Source organism: Schistocerca cancellata, chromosome 1 (genome assembly GCF_023864275.1).
Source record: "Schistocerca cancellata isolate TAMUIC-IGC-003103 chromosome 1, iqSchCanc2.1, whole genome shotgun sequence".
Taxonomy (NCBI): Eukaryota; Metazoa; Arthropoda; class Insecta; order Orthoptera; family Acrididae; genus Schistocerca; species Schistocerca cancellata.
In genome coordinates, this window is record NC_064626.1 from 387965272 (window position 1) to 387986587 (window position 21316).

At 40.4% G+C, this 21316-nt stretch overlaps 1 protein-coding gene across 4 annotated transcripts in view; it reads right to left on the reverse strand.

Moving 5' to 3' along the window:
- Positions 1–1592: 1592 nt before the first annotated feature.
- The window catches only part of LOC126175377 (dihydroxyacetone phosphate acyltransferase), a 134272-nt gene continuing 114548 nt past the window's right edge, over positions 1593–21316 (reverse strand). For all 4 annotated transcript variants that reach the window (XM_049922159.1, XM_049922152.1, XM_049922168.1 and 1 more), the window contains 2 exons: positions 17993–18065; positions 1593–2542 (listed from right to left, as the gene is read on the reverse strand). In XM_049922159.1, coding sequence (XP_049778116.1) covers positions 2539–2542; positions 17993–18065 — 77 coding nt within the window. In that variant the 3' untranslated portion in view covers positions 1593–2538. The remainder of the gene's footprint in view (positions 2543–17992; positions 18066–21316) is intronic.

Genomic DNA, 21316 nt, shown 5'->3' on the forward strand with positions numbered 1-21316 from the left:
ACAGCTTTTTTTCTGCTTGCCCTCAATGAGCTCAGCTGAGCTATTCCTACTCGATGCACATTCCTATCAAAATTAATATAATATTACAGATCTTCGAAGTGAATACTGCTTGGCTGTTTCCAGTTTTTCTATGAAATGCAACATGATGGTTTATTGAAATTAAGAATCGTACAACTACTAAGATTTGTAGCTAATACAGGATTGAAATGGCACAATTTCAGAGACTTGTTACATACAGATATGATTTTATATATAGACTGAAGCAGTGAGTGAAAATCTATACCAAAACACACACAAAATCGTATGTGTATGAGACTAGTGAAGTCTCTGAAACTGTGTCATTTCATTTGTATAAGTACCTGCACCTGAGTTTCAGGCTAAATCCCCCACTTACGTTTAATGCTGAGGTGCTACTCCAGAACACGGAGAGCCTCAGCAATTCTTTTGTGTGTAAGGAGGCACCTAAAGCAGACTGGGGTGCCAGTGAGAACTGGGGAGGGAGGCATGCCAGGGTACTCCGTGCAGTTGTGTGAACCATTGTGCCCAAGTGGCTTAGAGGCTAAAGCCCCTGCTCAGTAAGCAGGAGAGCCATATTCGATTCCTGGCCTTGGTACAGATTTTCACTTGCCATTTCAACACATGACTAGCATGCAATTCTTTAGATATCATTTCTTTTTCTTGTATATTTGTAAAGTTCTTTCTTTATACTTTAACATAATTTGTGGGTGTGTAAATAAAGTTAGAATTATGTATAAATTTCCCCTTTTCTACCACCATGTCAAGAGACTTGTTTCCAGAGCACACTTTGTTAAGTGGTTGCTTGATACTTTTCATCACTGATTACAAACCCATGTGCTACTGTTCTTGAGCAGATAATCTATTTCTATCTTGTGTACAGCCATGGAAGGATAAGAAATCTTTTCAGCTAGTTTCCAGCTACAACAGTCACATGCCATCATGCAGTGTTTAGACTCTGATCACAGACTGGACTGTGCCTACAAGCTTTTGTAATTTATTATTTCACAACACAGCCTACTGTAGTTTCAATTACACCAAAGTTAAAATAATATTTATGGAATTCCAATGTGACATTAGTGAGAGGATAAACTAGTATTGAATTCATAGTTTTTTTTTCTTTATGTCGTAGTTGCATTCCCCTGTTATACACAGCCCCCACAACAATGAGAAATTCATTAAAATGAAGTATTTTGGACACATCTAAAAAATGACTTGTTCTAATATTTCTGACAGCATGCCAATCAAGATTTAAGCTTGGACACAAAATTGTAAAGCATTGAAAAAAAAAAAAAAAAAAAAAAAAAAAGAAGCTTAAAATATGTAGCAACTAGTGCATACAGACTCCAGTGTGGATAATGCAATCATTTTTATGCTGGTCAAAAGAGGCTGTAATATAAAGAACATATCAAGCAGAATGGTATAGTGGCATCTTGCCAACATATACAAAGTACAGAACAGACAGTTGGTAGCATCAAAAACACTATTAATATTCTGCACATTGGACCTAGGGGAATGTAATTGGATATGTTCGTGGAATGGGAGAGACTCAAATGTAAGATAAAGGAAACAGCAAATTAATCAATGAACACACTGAATTTAAATCCAGAAGCTTTTTTCTCATTATTTAAATAAACAATAATTTCATACATTATCGCACATTCAGCTGTTGACTAAAGTGCAAAGCAGCACACTGGAGGTTGTAAACACAACCATTACACATATATGAAAGTAACTCGTTACAGAATACGGTTTATGGACACAATTTTACAACTAATAAATACTGTCAAAACAATTTTATGAATTTTATAATGTTTAAACAACCCAAGCTGTTACACATTCAAAAGAAATTGAACAGCAATTCTATTAACCTAAAGTTACACCGATGCACAGGCACACATTAGCTAATTAAATGAACTATTCAAACACACTAGGTATACAACTGAATTAAAGCTAGTCTCATAATGCTGTATTCACAAAAATTATGCTACAAAATGTCTTTTACACTATTGACAAATTATATACAAGGAAACATAATGTTATGAATTATACAATGACACTCAGGTAACTACGTTTTGCATCCTCAAATTATTCAGACAATATTAAAATGAATCAGCAAAACACTTGTTCCCTACATCAAAACAAGTTTCTTTTCATGTATCACAAGGCAGCTATTCCAATACATTCAATCCAATACATTCAATATATACTACATATCACAAAGAAATAATGTTCTAAAAATCAAGCACACATTTTATAAAGCAAATGTATTACCTAAGTCTTCACATTAGGTAAAGAACAAAAAATGGAGGACTAACACTCTCTTGATTATTATCTGAGTACAATATCCTTACTCCCTTCTTTAAAATTCTCAGGACTATATTTCAAGGCAAGAAAAATATTCAACCTTCAGTTCCTATTGCAACAATAATGTTTCACATTCAGTAGACCCAGAAAGCCTTCTACATTCTGAACCTTAATACGCCACAGCTTCCATTTTGTGTTCGATATGCTGTATACATGTTACCTGAAACAAAATTAATGGCATGCATTACACAGTGAGAAACATTATTAAATATGGGTGTTAAATATCCAGCACTAATTCATTTAATTTTGAGGATAATCTCCAAAGGCATTTGGCAAATGGCATAATCAAAATATTTTACCCAAGATAGTCTGTGTAGTGCTGCCGAGTGCCATTTTGGCACATTTAACTAGCAAGTTTTGTGACACACTGCCTGCTTTGCTGTACCCAGAACTAATAGAGTTTCTTGAACTTCAATTAAAATCCAGCTGACAAGATCTATAAGTGTTTTTGTGTATCTGATAAACAAAAACTCAGTCAAGCAACAGAGAACAGTTTAAACTGGAAATTCTGGTTTTCTAGGAACAAAACTATCACAAACTATCCACCAAAGCCAATACCAACCCCATAATCCAGTTAACAGGGGGAAGAGATTTAACATCATCTCTCTTTAAGTAATATGGAGACAAACTCAGAGAGTGGTGGTGATATTATTTGTGTTGCAGATAGCTTCACTTCAGTGGCTATGACCAGAGGTTGTGGCAAACACATCATATGGTAAAAGCCACTGGCCTACAACAGGAAATAAATACTGGGCCCAAAGACTGGATTTGCAATTTGTATCCTGTCACTGAAGACTTCATATTATGCTAACTCACGAATACAATTGTTACCTCCTCACGTTACTGGATCTCGACTTTGATTTTCAACTCTACCGATCACATGGTCTTCAAAACAATTCTGGCTTTGTTTATTGGGTCTGATTTTGTCAATATGCCTAGGAAAGGTAATAATAAACACCCTAATGAAAGGCTGTCCCCAGAGATCAGTGTGCGGTCCCTAGTTTTAGGATGTAGTGTTGGATCCCATATTACAGCAGTAACTTGAGAGCAGTAAAATAAGCAGACTGGTAGCATTTGCAGGCGACTTCTTAGTGGTGACTCGAAAAGAATTACATCAGACAAATGAAATGCTGGGCTGTATGAACTTGAAGGATGGTGCCAAAGCATCAAATTATCACTAGCACCTCACAAAACCACACACCTCCTCCTGAAAGGGAACTTAGTGAGAACCCTAAAATAACAGTACATGATGTAACAATTAGATGAAGTGTGGTAACGAGATGTCTAGGGAGTATTTCTGGATGAATGTCAATATTTCATACATTACCTAGAGGAGGCGGGCAGAAAAGGCTCAAATGTGAAGCACAAATTATAACCATCACAAACAAGTAATTTAAAATTCCATGAAAAAAATTAGGGCATACCACTAATCTTCATTAGTGCCAGTTACAGAATGTAGTGCAAGTGTGGGGCTCATAGATTACAGCATGTCAAGCCAGTTTCCTTAGTCATAAAAGTGAAACAAGGTGTGCTACTGAGACTAACAGGCACCTATTGTAGAATTCCAAATGATGCATTGTTGCCAATTCTAGAAATATTCCCACTCGAAGTGCAAGGAATACTTAGAACTGAGGCCAAGAGGAAGAGACTAAAAATGATATTTCCTCACCTGTCAAGCGGAGTGATACATTACCTGACAGGTCATGGCCAGTATGCAAAATAACTGCACAAAGTCAAAAGACAGATGAAAAATAGTTGAGTCTCAACAGTGTACGCATTCTACAACTCTACTGTGGTCTAGAATAACTAGTTGTTCCACCTTTTCCTCACAGTCAGATGAAAGATGTTCTTGTAAAACATTGTTGAGGTAGTTAGCATCTAGAGAATCTCCAATGTGCACACTTTGCATTGACATATGTGCAGAGATGATAAAGGAAGCATAGGCACAGGACATTGGCAAAGACTGACAGTGATCTAGCATCCCCATCTGCTATGAGGGGGTCACTTATGCTTTGACATTGTGGCTTGATGGCGTTTTGGAAGGCAGAGAGAAAGTGGTGTGCCTACAGTGTCAACGTCCAGAAACAGATGAATGAAGCTGAAGAGAAATGTCTCTTCTGTGATGTTACAAGATTCACTTCGAAAATGTTCTGTTCATCGAATTTATATGAATATTACACAGGTGCAACAAAATGTGGAAGAGTTCTTTAAAAGAGAGTTACAATTTTTTATAGCTTGAAGATTACAGAGCTTCCTTACAGCCCTCAACCCTCTGCAAATGGAAACGAAGTCACACAGCACGTGTTGGTAGCACTGCACAGCAGGTCCACAGCATCAAGAAACTATGAGAAGGCAACCATAAGAAAATAGTCATGGTAAACGCTCCTGAACAACAATCAAGGAGACATATCATTAGTGAAGTAGTTGATTCAGTTACAACACATAACTGGAGTCTTTCAACACTTCAGTAGAACTATGCACATTACAAAATGTGACAGGTAATAGTGGTCAGGCATTAAGGACACAAGATACCAAGGCAACACTGAGGAACAATCAACCTGGCGCATCTTAGCCAATACTGCAGCTGCCATATCCAGGAAGGCTAAGAAGGGAAGTGTATCGCTTTGGTGCAAATGATAACCAACAAGTGGATTCTAAGATGTTAGAGTGAATCATGGAATTAACTGTCACAGAGTGAACACTGCTGATGTGCTGCCCCATGCCCAAGAAATCCAGTAAATAACAGCTGCTCACCAGGGTAGTGTGAGGGTGAATCCAGTACAGAAGACAATCTTCTAGTGTTTGGGTGTACCCTGAAGAATGAACAAAAAAAGATAACTGTACCAATTTTATACATAGAATCAGCAGCACCAAAAGTAGTATTAATAGTTGGGTAACTGGTTAAGGGGTTAATAGTAGTTTTGTACCAGTATAAAGTAATTTTTCTGTTTTTCCTTTTTTGCAGTATTAGTCTCTTTTGAGCAGGTAGTATTATTTTTTTCTCTTTTTTTAGTATTTGTAAGAAACTGGTAGAAATAATTATTACAAACAAAAATGAGAGTTGTCTGGCCCATTTTAATTGTTCAGATACCATGCTGTGTTTGTGAAGAATGAAGGAATGAATGAATAAACAAACAAAACTGTCCTTCCACAATGACTTTTTCTCTCCTCTATTACTGAAGAGCAAAAAGTCTCCATCACTTGGAAGAGTACTACATTGCTTATTTTATGTTACCAAGATACCACGAGAATTCTTCTCCAACAACATGCCTCAAAGCCTATATCCTTTTTTTGTTCTTGATTCTCTACAATCCATGTCTGAACCATAGAGGGTAACATTCCAAATTAAATATTTTCTTTGTGTTCAAACCAACATTGATGTTTGTAGCAACTTCTTATTGTAGCATGGTGTTGCAGCTTGTTCACCCATCACTGACTATTCTGCTACCAAGTTACTTAAAGCTTGTGGCCTCTTTCAGATTCTCTCCATCAAGATTTAAAAATGAACAATGGAAAATCCAAGATGATGGAATGCAACAATATGTTGAAAAGGATAGTTGCTACTCACCGAACAGCACCAATGCTGAGTCACAGGTAATCACAACAGGAAGACTGTCAAAAACACACACACACACACACACACACAGGACCAGTTTCTGGCTGCTGAGGCCACACTGTGAACAGCAGTGCTTGATGGAAGAAGCAACCAGGTGGTGGAAGTAAGGAGGAGGCTGGGGCAAGGAGAGGGAGCGATAAAGTAGGTGAGAGGGACAGTAAAGAGCTGCTTGTGGGAGCATTCAGGGATGACGTGCGGAGAGGATAAGGCAGCTAGCTGCTTTCAGGCGATTAGACAGGGAGCAGGGGAATAGCAGAAAAGGAGAGAAATAAAAATACTGAGTGTGTTGGCGGTACAGAGGGCCATGTAGTGTTGGAATGGGGACAGGGAAGGAGCTAGATAGGTAAGGAAAATGACTGATGAAGGTTGAGGTGAGGAGGGTTATGGGAATGTAGGACATATTGCAGGGAGAGTTCCCACCTGTGCAATTCTGAAACGCTAGTGCTGGTGGGAAGGAGCCAGGTGGCATAGGCTGTGAAGGATTCATTTAAATGAAGAATGTCCTGTAGGGTGGTGTGCTCAGCAATGGGGTGGTTCAGCTGTTTCTTGGCCACAGTTTGTCGGTGCTCATTCGAACGGCCAGACATCTTGTTGATCGTTATGCCCATGTAGAATGCATCACAGTGGTTGCAGCATAGCTTTTAGATCACATGACTGGTTTCACAGGTAGCCCTGCCTTGGATGGGATAGATGAAGCTCGTGACCAGACTGGAGTAGATGGTGGTGGGAGGATGATATAGGACAGGTCTTGCATCTAAGTCTATTAGAGGGATATAAGCCATGGGGTTGGGAGCAGCAGTTTTGTAGGGATGGACAAGGATATTGTATAGGTTCAGTGGGCAGCGGACTACCACTGTGGGAAGGTTGGGAAGGACAGTGGGTAGGACATCCCTTACTTTAGGGTACAACAAGAGGCAGAGAGTGGTGAATTTGATTTAATTGCTCCAGTCCTGTGTGATACTGAGTCACGAGGGAGATGCTCCTCTGTGGCCGGATGCTGGGACTTTGTGAGGTGGTGGGTGACTGGTGTCCCTCTGTCTAGCCACAGAGGAGCATTTCCCTCGTAACTGAGTACCACACGGGACTGGAGCAACTGAATCACATTCTCCGCCAGGGTTTCGACTACCTCTTGCCATGCCCTGAAATGAGGAATGTCCTACACACTACCCTTCCTACCTCTCCCACAGTGGTATCCGCCACCCACTGAACCCACACAAATCCTTATCCATCCCTACACAACCCTTCTCCCAACCCGTTGCCTCGCCATGGTTCACATCCCAGTAATAGACCTAGATGCAAGACCTGTCCAATACATCCTCCCAACACCATCTAATCCAGCCCGGTCACAAGCACCACCTACCCCATCAAAGGCAAGGCTACCTATGAAACCAGTCATCTGATCACAAGCTAAGCTGCAACCACTGCGCTGCATTCTACGTGGGCATGACAACCAACAAGGTGTCTGTGCACATGAATGGTCACCGACAATTTGTGGCCAAGAAATAGCTGGAACACCCCACTGTTAAGCACTCTGCCCGAAACAACATTCCCCATTTCAATGACTGCTTCAGAGCCTGTGCCATCTGAATCTTTCCCATCATCAGCAGCTTTTCTGAATTGTGCAGGTGGGAACTCTCTCTGAAATATATCCTACATTCCCACAACCCTCCTGGCTTCAACCTCTGTTAGTCATTGTCCTTACTCATCTAGCCCCTTCCCAGCCTCCTCCTTATCATGTCCACATAGCTGCTTCTCCCATAATGTGCTGCTGCTTGCAGTCTGGCCTCAGAAGCCAGAGACTGTTGTTGTGTGTGTGTGAATGATGTTTGTGTGAGTGTGTGTGTGTGGGTGTTGTCTATTTCCGATGAAGGCCTTGTCGGCCGAAAGCTCACTTTCTGACAGTCTTTTTATTGTGCCTATCTGCAACTCAGCATCTCTGCTATATATAATGAGTGGCAACTATCCAGATTTAAATTAAGATTATTATTTGCACCTCCCTATTGCTTATTTACTCTCAAATTACATGTTTCTGAAAGAGTCTGTAGTTTATTTCTGTAGCCTTTTGAAGGGTGTGTTCAGGTTCAGCTGAACTGGTGGATCATTTGTAAATCTAAAGCATTGTTTTTTTATTTTCTTTTGTTTGTATAAATATTCCCTCAATATATGTATCTTTACTATTGTTTATTGCATCTTCAATGCAAATACTGAACAGTAAGGGAAAAGGGCTGCTCTCTTGCTGAATATTTTTATTCACTCTTTTAAGTTTTCCCTCGATGCTGTTTTTGGCAACTGCTGTCTGCTCCCTGTAAAGTTCGTGAATTGTTATCCTGTCTTGCTGATCTAACTTAATGTACCCAAGAATTTCTACCATTTAGGGTCAGTCTACAATGTAAAAAGCCTTTACCTAATATATTTGTTATTAATTCTGAGCATGTTTTACATAGTATCATTACACTACTTAGTGTTTCACTAGTTTTTCTATCCTTCCTAATCCCAAATTGCTCTTCCATGAGGTTTTGATTAATTTTGGTGGATTATGTTGCTTATGACTTTTCTCAGGATCTTGGAGGCAATGGTCAGTAAACAGTTAATGTACAATTGTCTTCCCATGTGTCTATTGCGATCTCTCTAGAGTCTAGATGTTGGTATGAGGGTTATTCTTTTGGAAAATGTTGGAGACTTCTCCTTTTCCATACAAGTCACTAATGATATCATAGATAAATAGAGGGTGCTCGGGAAATAGTGATGAATATTAAAATGCTATAGAATGTACAAAATTTATTGAAAATGTATTTTTTTTACAAACACATTAAGTAACTTTTATGTATGAAAAATTACATCCTCCATATGACCACCAATGGCCAAGCGGGAACTAACAATGCGTTCATTGAAGTTCTCAGTGTCGCTCTCACAAATATCTGGTGGGTTGCCGTGAATAACCCCTCTTAATTTCATCCTTTAATTAATTTATTGTTTGTGGTTTGTTCACACACACTTTTGATTTCACAAATCCCCAAAAAAAGTCTAGGTATAAGATTGCATGATCTGGCACACCGTTCCTGGTTCCCACGTAAAGAGAGAAGTTTTTGAAGCAATTCTTTCACGGGATGTGTGACATGCTGCACCATCTTGTTGAAGCCAAAAATCATAATTTTCATCCATAAGAGGGAAAAACTAATCGGAGAGCATATTTCAGTAATGGTCGCTGTTCTCAGTAACAGCAGCTCCCTCATCATTTTCAAAAAGGTATGGGCCGATCACTACTCCTGCCCAAAACACATACCACACAGTCATGCACTGTGAATGCATCTCATCTTCCACACTCACTTGGCAGATTTTTGCTATCCCAAATTCTGCAGTTCTGTTCATTGACATTCCGACTGAGGTGGAACACCTTATCTGAGAAAATTGAGCAAATCGATGTCTCTTTCCAAGATCTGCAGGCTTCACCTCTTATGTAAGTTGAATCATGTGCGCATGCGTTTTCAGATCTTCTGAAAGGATGTCATGAAGTGAACTAGGTGATAAATTCAATTGCTGAGCTCATCAGAGAACCGATTTTCTGGGGCTTACAGTCACATTGTCATGCACAACAGCAAAGTTTTCTTGTGTTCGAGTAGAAAGAGGTCATACTGTTTTCTTAAAATTTGAAACAGAGCCCGTGGTCTCAAACTTTTGAATCAACTTCCAAACTGATGATTTGGTTGGAGCAGCATTACCTCCGAGTGTCACACGCAATTCACGAATGGTTGCCATGGGTCTCTCACTGTTTTTTTCTAATAACCTTTTTAACTTGGATATACTGCTAAGTTGTCATCTGCTCCATGATGAAAATAAACATCAAACAACAATGCTTACCACACAAAAGCTATCAGCTACTAATGGGAAGGATCGCAGATAACAAACATGAAAAAACCACGGCTGCAAACTGTCACATGACAAAATGGCACAAAATTCAAATTTGTCTTAACTTCCTTTATTATTGTTTTGATATCACACATAAATACTGTTGTTTTATCATCTAATGCTTTGGACATTTCTCCAGTTATTTCATCATGCCCAAGAGGCTGTTTAAAGTAATAGTTCTTTAACCGCTTTATCAAACTCCCCTCCAAGTAATCAGCCCTGGATCTATGATATTTCCTAATTGGGCCAAAAACTTCATAGTGCCCCCCCCCCCCCATCAAGCATTTGAGATAGGACCTACAAAAATTTTTAAAATCAATTTTTCAAAAATATGTTTATTTTGTAGTGCACGTCTTTCTTAAGAGTTTGACATATAAAACATGTCTGACGAACTGTAAGACATGTTATTTGGCCTTGAGTGTGCCAAGCCTCTTCCCACAGCATTCTTCTATCACTGTACTTTGCTCTGTAGAATTCAAATGTGTATTTTGTAATGAAAGCAATCAAACCTATATCCAGGACAATGGAAATTAAAATGTCCTGTGATGCCTCTCCTGCTCCCAGTCAATAGGTTCAACATCCTACCCCCCTTAAAATAAACCCACAATTAATGCTGCATGGGATTATTTGTAACTGGGAGGATAAGAACTCTTCAGAAAATTTGCACTCTTTATTGCCTCTTAACTAATAACTTTCTCTTTTGTTTGACATAAAATTAAATGTAGGAAACATAAAACCAGTAAAGACAAGAGAGAAGCAAGACAGTACACATTTTTTTTCAATCCTTAGGTTCCAGCATTTCTTTTTTCTCTAATCTTGCTACAGCTTTATATGGCGTGCTTTCCTTTCTGTGAAAGAATCTATTACCTCGTCAAAGCTCGTCAAACGTTTTGCTACATGTAAAATCAAAATGTCGTTGTCTAATACTGAAAATCCTGTTAACGTGTAGTATCCAAGACTGGTGTGGTTTCTCGATTTGATTATGTCTATTTCATCACTGTCTGCTGGATAAAACAAAATAGGCCTTTCTGATATTGCAGCAATTGTAACATACGCCAAATAAGCAAGACTGTTTTGTCACAAATGATTATTTTTACCTACCTCATTTACATAAGTAAAATGAGAGAATATAATTCATCAAGTACTAATATGAAATGCTTATTAGGCCAACAACAAGAAAAACATTTTTTGTTAGGAAATAGTTTCAGATTTTATTAATATGCTCCAGGTTCTCAAGCATGAGATCAGAAAGTAGTAGTACAAAATTTTTATACAAATTTGGAATCGTCATATTCTTCCATATAATTTAGATGTCATATTCTTCCATATAATTTGTGTGATGTCCCCGTTTCTTCTCTTTCCTCATTCTAATGAACTAATTCTGTAACTATTTCTGCATTGTCGAAACTTATTACTTCACTAACCCTGCCAGAATCACCAGTTCAGTTTAGTTATCCCATGTTTATTCTCCAGTTAGGCACTATTAAGTGTTCGTACAATGCGTTTTCCATGCTGTTCCAAGAATAGAACTCAAGCAGCTGCTAACTGGGGACTGTACAACTGTCCCTTAGTAGTGAAGTGATCTGGCAAAAATATTCTGTCAAAGTTTTATTTTCTTGGATACATAGAGACGTTAATATGTACTCTTTATTACCCGTTATTCCCATTAGTTGTTTATTTCCACTCTGATACTCTGACTCTATGGATTTCACAAATAATTATAACAACACTGATCATTCGCACACACAGTCGACCACACAAACAGTGATTGGCATCCTGTTCAGGTTTATTTTGCCCAGCTTGTGTAGCTCCATCCCCTTTTGTCTGCAGAAAAGTTTTGTATTTCTAGATGCAATGGGAATTCCCCTGTCAGAGACATCATGTACACATTCAAAAATCAACTTATGATTCATTCAGAAATCAACTTAGAATGTGTTCAAAAATCAACAGGGATGCATTTCAAAATCATATGAATAATCATTAGACCAATGTGTGCTAGATGCTAGGCACTTTGTGAAACAAGGTTTTTTCCTTCAAGAATATGAATCTGGTGCCCCATCAAAATTGCTGCCCGGGTCATATATCCCAGTTTGTTGCCCCCCCCCCCCCCCCCCATAGATCCAGGCCTGCAAGTAATGGTGGTCCATGGCCATCCTGTGCTACATCTGTTACATCTTCTATGTATTCTTTTCAATAAACTGATAGTTCATTACTGTGAGGGATTAAACCTTGTGAGGCTCGTCTTACACATCTTTCACTATACACATACTGATTTGTTATTCCATGGTCTCTCTAGCTCATCAGCTTCATGACCAGCTTCTTAAACAAATACACCCCTCATGCAACAGACAAAAGTCAAACCAAATCATTTTCATTGTCAATGATTCCCATTTCACAGAATTTTGGCAGCACTAGAAATGATTCTAACTAGTGGGCCCATCTCTCATAGACACTAATGGACGAGTCCAAGTCTTACATGGATCCACTTGGCAAAACAAACCATCTCCAGTATTAAGCAACTATGGGCTCATTATCTATGGTAAATGTCACCAAGTAAACTTTGGTGAATTTGTCATTGCAGTCTGTTGTCAGGAAATTCCCATTGCAGCTACATAGAGCATTTCTGTTAGGGTTTACTTTTTTATGTTTATGTTTCTTAATATTATGCCACATATCAATTCAGTTGGATTTACTTCTGAATTATATGGAGAGAAGGAGGGGAGTGATTTTGGGGGAACTCATAAGAAACTGCAGAACATTATCTATAAGTTAGTTCCATATTAATGGATATCTATCATAAATCCATCTTATTTCCTTTCCAAAATGACCGTGATGGTCGAATTTCATGACAAATGCTGAAGACCATCTCCCTTCCTCCCATGATGGAAGCTGCTCCCTGCCGCCGTTGGATAAGCAGCTGCAGCAGCAAGTCGTATACTCCTAGCTCACTCATTTGTTACATAGTTTACTTCTTAATTTCTTTGCGTGTTTTTGGTACTTGCATTGTTTAATTCATAAATTTCGGGCGTATTATAGTATTTGAGAGTTGTAGCATCACGTTTTAGTACTCGAATAGTGTTAAATCGCGTAGTCTCCTTCCGCCGCCGAGCAGTGTGTCAGCAGTGCACAAGTGGCAGCATTACTGCATTTACTAGGCAATCTTGTATTTTAATAACCGCTTCAATTTTGTGTCGTTTTGTTTGCGCTCTCTGTGGATTAGTTCAGACGTTCTTTGCACAAGTTTTAGCATGGATAGGGACTGCAACTGCTGTGTTCGGATGCAGGCTGAGTTGGCATCCCTTCGCTCCCAGCTTCAGGCAGTGTTGGCTTCGGTCACACAGCTTGAGGCTGTTGCCAATGGGCATCACTGTTGGGGTCCGGATGGGGGTTTGTCGGGGACGGCCAGCTCGTCCCACGCATCCCCCGATCGGACTACGACTGTGGTTGCCCGGGATACTGCCCGCATTGAGGCTGGTCCCTCACCTGTGGTAGAGTGGGAGGTCGTCTCAAGGTGTGGCAGGGGGCGAAAGACATTCCGGAGGGCTGAACGGAAGGCCTCTCCAGTTTGTCTGACGAACCGGTTTCAGGCTCTGTCTCAGGCTGATACTGATCTTCAGCCTGACATGGCTGCTTGTCCTGTTCCAGAGATTGCCCCTCAGTCTGCAAGATCCGGGCAGTCGCAGAGGGTGGGCTTACTGGTAGTTGGGAGCTCCAACGTCAGGCGCGTAATGGGGCCCCTTAGGGATATGGCAGCAAGGGAGGGGAAGAAAACCAAAGTGCACTCCGTGTGCATACCGGGGGGAGTCATTCCAGATGTGGAAAGGGTCCTTCCGGATGCCATGAAGGGTACAGGGTGCACCCATCTGCAGGTGGTCGCTCATGTCGGCACCAATGATGTGTGTCGCTATGGATCGGAGGAAATCCTCTCTGGCTTCCGGCGGCTATCTGATTTGGTGAAGACTGCCAGTCTCGCTAGCGGGATGAAAGCAGAGCTCACCATCTGCAGCATCGTCGACAGGACTGACTGCGGACCTTTGGTACAGAGCCGAGTGGAGGGTCTGAATCAGAGGTTGAGACGGTTCTGCGACCATGTGGGCTGCAGATTCCTCGACTTGCGCCATAGGGTGGTGGGGTTTCGGGTTCCGCTGGATAGGTCAGGAGTCCACTACACGCAACAAGCGGCTACACGGGTAGCAGGGGTTGTGTGGCGTGGGCTGGGCGGTTTTTTAGGTTAGATGGCCTCGGGCAAGTGCAGAAAGGGCAACAGCCTCAACGGGTGCGGGGCAAAGTCAGGACATGCGGGGACCAAGCAGCAATCGGTATTGTAATTGTAAACTGTCGAAGCTGCGTTGGTAAAGTACCGGAACTTCAAGCGCTGATAGAAAGCACCGAAGCTGAAATCGTTATAGGTACAGAAAGCTGGCTGAAGCCAGAGATAAATTCTGCCGAAATTTTTACAAAGGCACAGACGGTGTTTAGAAAGGATAGATTGCATGCAACCGGTGGTGGAGTGTTCGTCGCTGTTAGTAGTAGTTTATCCTGTAGTGAAGTAGAAGTGGATAGTTCCTGTGAATTATTATGGGTGGAGGTTACACTCAACAACCGAGCTAGGTTAATAATTGGCTCCTTTTACCGACCCCCCGACTCAGCAGCATTAGTGGCAGAACAACTGAGAGAAAATTTGGAATACATTTCACATAAATTTTCTCAGCATGTTATGGTCTTAGGTGGAGATTTCAATTTACCAGATATAGACTGGGACACTCAGATGTTTAGGACGGGTGGTAGGGGCAGAGCATCGAGTGACATTATACTGAGTGCACTATCCGAAAATTACCTCGAGCAATTAAACAGAGAACCGACTCGTGGAGATAACATCTTGGACCTACTGATAACAAACAGACCCGAACTTTTCGACTCTGTAAGTGCAGAACAGGGAATCAGTGATCATAAGGCCGTTGCAGCATCCCTGAATATGGAAGTTAATAGGAATATAAAAAAAGGGAGGAAGGTTTATCTGTTTAGCAAGAGTAATAGAAGGCAGATTTCAGACTACCTAACAGATCAAAACGAAAATTTCTGTTCCGACACTGACAATGTTGAGTGTTTATGGAAAAAGTTCAAGGCAATCGTAAAATGCGTTTTAGACAGGTACGTGCCGAGCAAAACTGTGAGGGACGGGAAAAACCCACCGTGGTACAACAACAAAGTTAGGAAACTACTGCGAAAGCAAAGAGAGCTTCACTCCAAGTTTAAACGCAGCCAAAACCTCTCAGACAAACAGAAGCTAAACGATGTCAAAGTTAGCGTAAGGAGGGTTATGCGTGAAGCGTTCAGTGAATTTGAAAGTAAAATACTAGGTACCGACTTGACAGAAAATCCTAGGAAGTTCTGGTCTTACGTTAAATCAGTAAGTGGCTCGAACCATCATGTCCAGACACTCCGGGATGATGATGGCATTGAAACAGAGGATGACAAGCGTAAAGCTGAAATACTAAACACCTTTTTCCAAAGCTGTTTCACAGAGGAAGACCGCACTGCAGTTCCTTCTCTAAATCCTCGCACCAACGAAAAAATGGCTGACATTGAAATAAGTGTCCAAGGAATAGAAAAGCAACTGGAATCACTCAACAGAGGAAAGTCCACTGGACCTGACGGGATACCAATTCGATTCTACACAGAGTACGCGAAAGAACTTGCCCCCCTTCTAACAGCCGTGTACCGCAAGTCTCTAGAGGAACAGAAGGTTCCAAATGATTGGAAAAGAGCACAGGTAGTCCCAGTCTTCAAGAAGGGTCGTCGAGCAGATGCGCAAAACTATAGACCTATCTCTCTGACGTCGATCTGTTGTAGAATTTTAGAACATGTCTTTTGCTCGAGTATCATGTCGTTTTTGGAAACTCAGAATCTACTATGTAGGAATCAACATGGATTCCGGAAACAGCGATCGTGTGAAACCCAACTCGCTTTATTTGTTCATGAAACCCAGAAAATATTAGATACAGGCTCCCAGGTAGATGCCATTTTCCTTGACTTCCGGAAGGCGTTCGATACAGTTCCGCACTGTCGCCTGATAAACAAAGTAAGAGCCTACGGAATATCAGACCAGCTGTGTGGCTGGATTGAAGAGTTTTTAGCAAACAGAACACAGCATGTTGTTCTCAATGGAGAGACATCTACAGACGTTAAAGTAACCTCTGGCGTGCCGCAGGGGAGTGTTGTGGGACCATTGCTTTTCACAATATATATAAATGACCTAGTAGATAGTGTCGGAAGTTCCATGCGGCTTTTCGCGGATGATGCTGTAGTATACAGAGAAGTTGCAGCATTAGAAAATTGTAGCGAAATGCAGGAAGATCTGCAGCGGATAGGCACTTGGTGCAGGGAGTGGCAACTGACCCTTAACATAGACAAATGTAATGTATTGCGAATACATAGAAAGAAGGATCCTTTATTGTATGATTATATGATAGCGGAACAAACACTGGTGGCAGTTACTTCTGTAAAATATCTGGGAGTATGCGTGCGGAACGATTTGAAGTGGAATGATCATATAAAATTAATTGTTGGTAAGGCGGGTACCAGGTTGAGATTCATTGGGAGAGTCCTTAGAAAATGTAGTCCATCAACAAAGGAGGTGGCTTACAAAACACTCGTTCGACCTATACTTGAGTATTGCTCATCAGTGTGGGATCCGTACCAGATCGGGTTGACGGAGGAGATAGAGAAGATCCAAAGAAGAGCGGCGCGTTTCGTCACAGGGTTATTTGGTAACCGTGATAGCGTTACGGAGATGTTTAACAAACTCAAGTGGCAGACTCTGCAAGAGAGGCGCTCTGCATCGCGGTGTAGCTTGCTCGCCAGGTTTCGAGAGGGTGCGTTTCTGGATGAGGTATCGAATATATTGCTTCCCCCTACTTATACCTCCCGAGGAGATCACGAATGTAAAATTAGAGAGATTAGAGCGCGCACAGAGGCTTTCAGACAGTCGTTCTTCCCGCGAACCATACGCGATTGGAACAGGAAAGGGAGATAATGACAGTGGCACGTAAAGTGCCCTCCGCCACACACCGTTGGGTGGCTTGCGGAGTATAAATGTAGATGTAGATGTAGATGTAGATGGCTGTTAAAGTAGCTTTTGGTGAAACACAGATATACTTTTAAATCTGTAACTTATTAATGGTCTCCTGTTTACATTCTGTTCAGGCCACTTAGCAGAAAAGGAATGAAGTCAAGTCTTATTCTACTGGCATTTTGTGAACTTGCCAAGAGTTTCAATTGAGTACATCTTAAAATGTTACTTGGGAAACTAAAATGTATATTATAATGGTAGCCTCTCACGTGTGTTGACTCTTATCTCTATAACTGAAAACTGAAACCCACACTTGTGCCACAAGAATAAAATTAAATTCAAATGAGTTAGAACTGATTTAGCCATATCTCAATAAGAAATCGTCTGAACTACAAACTGAAATCTTTATTAATAATGGAACCGGAACAACTTCTTTGGACTCACATTTGGGAGGATGAAGGTTCAAACTAGCGTCTGGCCATCCTGATTTAGGTTTTCTGCGATTTAAGGAAATCACTTCAGGCAAATGCCAGGATGGTTCCTTTGCAAGGACAAGGCCGACTTCCTTCCCCATCCTTCCCTAACACAATGGGACTGATGACCTCACTGTTTGGTCCCCCCCCCCCCCCCCAAATCAACCAACCAATAACTTCTTTAAAGAGAGAATTCTGTATTGATGTTTACAACACTGCATCTTAACAGGTTTGTTGCATTACTTTTTGTTTTGCAAGCTTTTGTTGTCCTGTCTGTACATGCGACATTGTTGTTTTTGAATTAGTTCAAGTCTGAGGGAGAAGAGGCGAGATTTAGCTGTGTTTTCAAAAGTGAGTACCATAAGCCTATGAAACACTTTTTCTTTACAAACACAATACACTTTTGAAATCATATGCATTTGCACTGGTATGTAAGTGTATTCTATGAGGTGCAGTTGCAAAGGTAATTTGTAAAATTCTACTAATTTCTCTTTGTGATTTCTTCAGGCAGAAGAAAAGTAACAACAAATGTGAGATACTCACAATTTTGCTCGTAGCAACTCTGTACCAAAAACACTCATACGATTTTTCACTGGGTTTGGTGAGACAAGTTGACCTGAAAAAAGACAACAGCAAATATAATATACTTTGTTATCCAACATTTCCAGTGCCTAAAAAAAATTAGAATATAACAGTACTATGAAGTAATTTGCAAATTTATCAAAAAATGTCACCAAGAGACATTGTTGCAGAAATGATGGGTTCTTGAGCAGAAAATTACTGATCAGCTAAAATAATTTATTTTGATTACTCATATTTTCTTCAGAGGAAACAGCAACCATATTGTCATTTTTTTTTTTTTTAATTATACATTTCAGCCTAAGGTCACACATCTGCTATCATTACCAGTTTCAACTTATCAAGTCATCATCAGACGATGGGAATACATTACATAGTAACTCATCAACTGGACGGGCTTGGAGAGGCACTCATAATTAATTTGGTAATAAGCTAAACTGGTGATGAGACCACTCGTCTGACCTGAGACTGATATACAGATAATTATATTAAAAATACCAACAAATATAAAATAATTTATCCTAGCTCATGTGACATGTCCCAAGTTTGAAGTTAATCATACTTTTCATTTTTGCAATTATGCATTAATATCTTAACTAGTCAAACACCATATCCACATGCAAAACAATCTTAACTGGATCTGACAATGGAATATCAGGATGGAATGTAACAATATTATGAGAAGGAAAGTTGCTACTCACCATACAGTGTGTGTGAGTTGCATTTGCGTGTGAGTGTGCGTCTATTGTTGACAAAGGCCATTGGCCAAAAGTTTTAAGTGTGGAAATCTTTTGTTGTGCCTATCTCCAACTCAGCATCTCCGCTATATAGTGAGTGGCAACTTTCCTTCTCATAATATTGTAAATTGAATCTGAGTACTATATTATGAATAGTTTACCAGTTAAGTTCGACTGTAATACAATGTTCTCCAAGTGATTTTCTCCCTTCCTCATCCATTTACACACAGAGGTGTGTGTGTGTGTGTGTGTGTGAGAGAGAGAGAGAGAGAGATAGATAGATAGAGAGAGAGAGAGATAGAGAGAGAGAGAGGGGGGGGGGGGGTGATTAAGAATGATGATTTGATGATTATAAAGTAGGCAGGGAAGGACGCAGGATTGAACTGTCGTCCTCCCCAATGTGAGTCCAGTGTGCTAACCCACTGCGCCACCTCGCTCAGTATTACAAAGTAGAACTGAGGCATTATCAACAATGGGTACAGATATGCTAAACATATACGTGTAGGAGAGCACACAAAATCATCAAAAAGAACTAATTTTATTGCATGATGTTCCATTGTTGGTACTTGTGGGACTTTCCGTGTCACAAATTAAATAAATAAACCATTTGCAACTGAGACTGTCTATTCTTTCCTGAAATCAATCATAAGTATTAGGGTACACTAAAGTAGGCAGCCGGCATTGCTCATGAAGACAGTCAGCAGGCAGTGGCGGCATATTTAAGCCCCTGCACTTGTCTTAGAACTGATCCATGTAACTGTCTTCTGCGGGCATAAATGTGCAATATGGGACCAACTGATAGACCAGCTAGTAGACTAGATTGTTTTTGCATTGTAGAACAAGACTTACCACAGATCTTTCTGTTATGAACTGTTTCTCAAGTTCATTATTCACACAGGTATGTGCAAAGTACCAAACACATGTCTGACACAGTTGTATATTCAAGCATGTTGCAATCGGCAGTTGTTTTAAGTTGATATGTTCTTTAATTACTGTGTCCATGGAAATGATTATCACTGACATTTTAAAACCCAGAATCATTAACTTCAATACATTATCCTTTGAAATTATTGTCCCTTTTGAAACTCTTGTTACTCTCAAAATATCACTCAATGAGAAGGAAATATTACCAAGTCTCTGCCACACATGAACTTCATCATGTCTTCTGGGAAGTGAGCTTTATGTCTGTATTGGAAATGAAGAGAATCATGGGTAGGTGGTACATCTGCTAGGTAAGCAATTTTTAAGAAGTGCCCACCAATCACAGGATTGCCATCGCTGCACACTGCCTATTTTTGATATTACTGTTCACTACTGGCTGTTTTACAGTTTTTGTTTTCTTGTAGAGAAGATATAAAATGTAGATTGGCAATGGCAAGGAAAGCGCTTCTGAAGAAGAGAAATTTGTTAACATCGAGTATAAATTTAGGTGTCAGGAAGTCGTTTCTGAAAGTATTTGTATGGAGTGTAGCCATGTATGGAAGCGAAACATGGACGATAAATAGTTTGGACAAAAAGAGAATAGAAGCTTCGAAACGTGGTGCTACAGAAGAATGCTGAAGATTAGATGGGTAGATCACACAACTAATGAGGAGGTATTGAATAGGATTTGGGAGAAGAGTAGTTAGCGGCACAACTTGACAAGAAGAAGGGGCCGGTTGGTAGGACATGTTCTGAGGCATCAAGAGATCACCAATTTAGCATTGGAGGGCAACGTGGAGGGTAAAAAAAATGGTTGAAATGGCTATGAGCAGTATGCGACTTAACTTCTGAGGTCATCAGTCGCCTAGAACTTAGAACTAATTAAACCTAACTAACCTAAGGACATCACACACATCCATGCCCGAGGCAGGATTCGAACCTGCGACCGTAGCGGTTGCTCGGCTCCGGACTGTAGCGCCCAGAACCGCACGGTCACTCTGGCCGGCGGAGGGTAAAAATCGTAGAGGGAGACCAAGAGATGAATACACTAAACAGATTCAGAAGGATGTAGGTTGCAGTAAGTACTGGGAGATGAAGAAGCTTGCACAGGATAGGGTAGCATGGAGAGCTGCATCAAACCAGTCTCAGGAGAAGACCACAACAACAACAATTTTGCCTCACTCTTAAAATACTATTTATCTCTTATGAATGTTAAGTTCTTTTTAGTGTTGGTGTATTACTCTAATCATCCATTTTTCAAGATAGCACTAGGCACCCCGACCCCTTCCTTTTTCCCTGCAAGCACCAGTATGTGTCCTTGTCGACACTCATGGATGACATAGGAACTGAAACTGAGGGTAGCAGTGCAAATGCACAAATGCTGAATTCCGTTACAAAAGAAAATCCAGGAGTTCTGTGCAAGTTTAATTGTTGTGCCACCACAACAATGAGTTACATGGATATTAGTGTCATTAAGAGACAGCTGACATCACTAAAATTTAATAAAGCTCCAGATCTTATTGGAATACATATTAGAGTCTATACAGAATTTGCACTTGAGTTAGATCTTCATTTAACTATAATATACTGTAGACCCCTCAAACAAAAAACTGTGCCCAGTAGTTGGAAG